This window comes from Anneissia japonica, unplaced genomic scaffold (assembly GCF_011630105.1).
Source record: "Anneissia japonica isolate Jap-2015-1 unplaced genomic scaffold, ASM1163010v1 scaffold205005_len1453_cov128, whole genome shotgun sequence".
Lineage (NCBI taxonomy): Eukaryota > Metazoa > Echinodermata > Crinoidea > Comatulida > Comatulidae > Anneissia > Anneissia japonica.
Genome location: NW_022741679.1, coordinates 1 through 1,453, shown reverse-complemented (window position 1 = coordinate 1,453; position 1,453 = coordinate 1). Strand labels below are relative to the sequence as shown.

Genomic DNA, 1,453 nt, shown 5'->3' with positions numbered 1-1,453 from the left:
ATATATAAATTATAAAACTAATCAAACCCACAAAAAAAACATACTTTTCGACACTTACAACTTTTTGTAATCCTCACTTCGAAATTGGCGCGATGTGCAAATTTTACATGGTACATTTTCAATAAGTTCACCTTCTTAGACAAATTTAGTTTTGATAACATCCTATATAAAAAAAATGTGTACCTTGGGTCGATTGGCAACATTATGAAAGTAGGACATTGGCGCTCGTTTGCTATGATAGGCTCCACTTCTACACGAACAAGATCAATTCGGACGGCCAAATCCGGCACAGGTTTGACAAGGTGAACAGATGATCAGTGAATTTACCATGACTCTTAGCCTAGATCGGGTGGTTTGAAGCATGGATAAAATTCCCATATAAATACACATCATATGCCAGGTTATAGGAAACCCTGGTTATTCTTTCTGGGTTTTCCGCTTTATTTCTGATTGTCTGTGCTTTTTTTTTTTTGCAGGCGGTTGAAGCACAGATGAAGGTTACGTGTCGTTGTCATGGTGTATCAGGATCATGTGCAATGCGAACTTGTTGGAATAGTATGCCAGATTTTGAAAAAGTTGGAAAATATTTGAAGAAGCTTCACAAACACGCCGTAGAGATTTTACCACGCGGCAAGAAACGAATGCGGCGGAAAGACCCAGAGAAACGCAAAGTACCGATCAAGCCTGACGAAATGGTTCATATTGATGAATCACCAAACTATTGCTCAAGCGACCCTCAAAAAGGAATAAAAGGCACCACTGGGCGGGAATGCAACAAGACGTCTAATGGAGCAGACGGCTGTGATCTCTTGTGCTGTGGGAGGGGTTATAACACACAAGAAGTTCGGATTGTCGAGAGATGCGAATGTGTTTTTATTTGGTGTTGTGAAGTTAAATGCAAATCCTGTGAGACTGTCAAAGACGTTCACACTTGTAAATAATTGTATAAAAGTTGTAAATTTGATGACTCCTCGCAACAGTAAAAACAGGGAATATGTATTTGTATATGATTATAATAATTATTTGTAGTTTATTTAATGAGAAGGTAAGCGGGAAATGTAACATATCTATCAATGGATTTAGTTTAAAAATCGTGGAAGGGGGTTCAGAATATATGCCTACAGTGAGTTGACGTCATAATTACGGTACTGTTACAATACCGTGACTTCTAACGGGCATCAATGAGTACGTACTCATAGATGGTATTTGACTATGTACTGGATTACAACCACACAGATTTATTGCACAGGTACAAAATGTGTTCAGTTCAGAAATGGGCTGATTATTCTGCATTATATTGTACATATTGTACAATGCGTATAATATAGAGCATTATACGTACAATACAATCTAAATTATATAAATATAGGCCTATATATAAAATCATAAGTTTTCCATGTGTTCGAACATTTACTTCTTTACTTCATATTAGCAGAGCAGTATCAAACTGTCC

At 37.0% G+C, this 1,453-nt stretch overlaps 1 protein-coding gene across 1 annotated transcript; it reads left to right on the top strand.

The window, feature by feature from the left end:
• Positions 1–407: 407 nt before the first annotated feature.
• LOC117118898 (protein Wnt-16-like) lies at positions 408–1,447 on the top strand (the record flags this gene model as incomplete). Its single annotated transcript, XM_033263627.1, has 1 exon — positions 408–1,447. A coding segment is annotated over one exon (534 nt), but the record flags the coding sequence as incomplete, so codon positions are not given.
• Between the last annotated feature and the right edge of the window lie 6 nt (positions 1,448–1,453).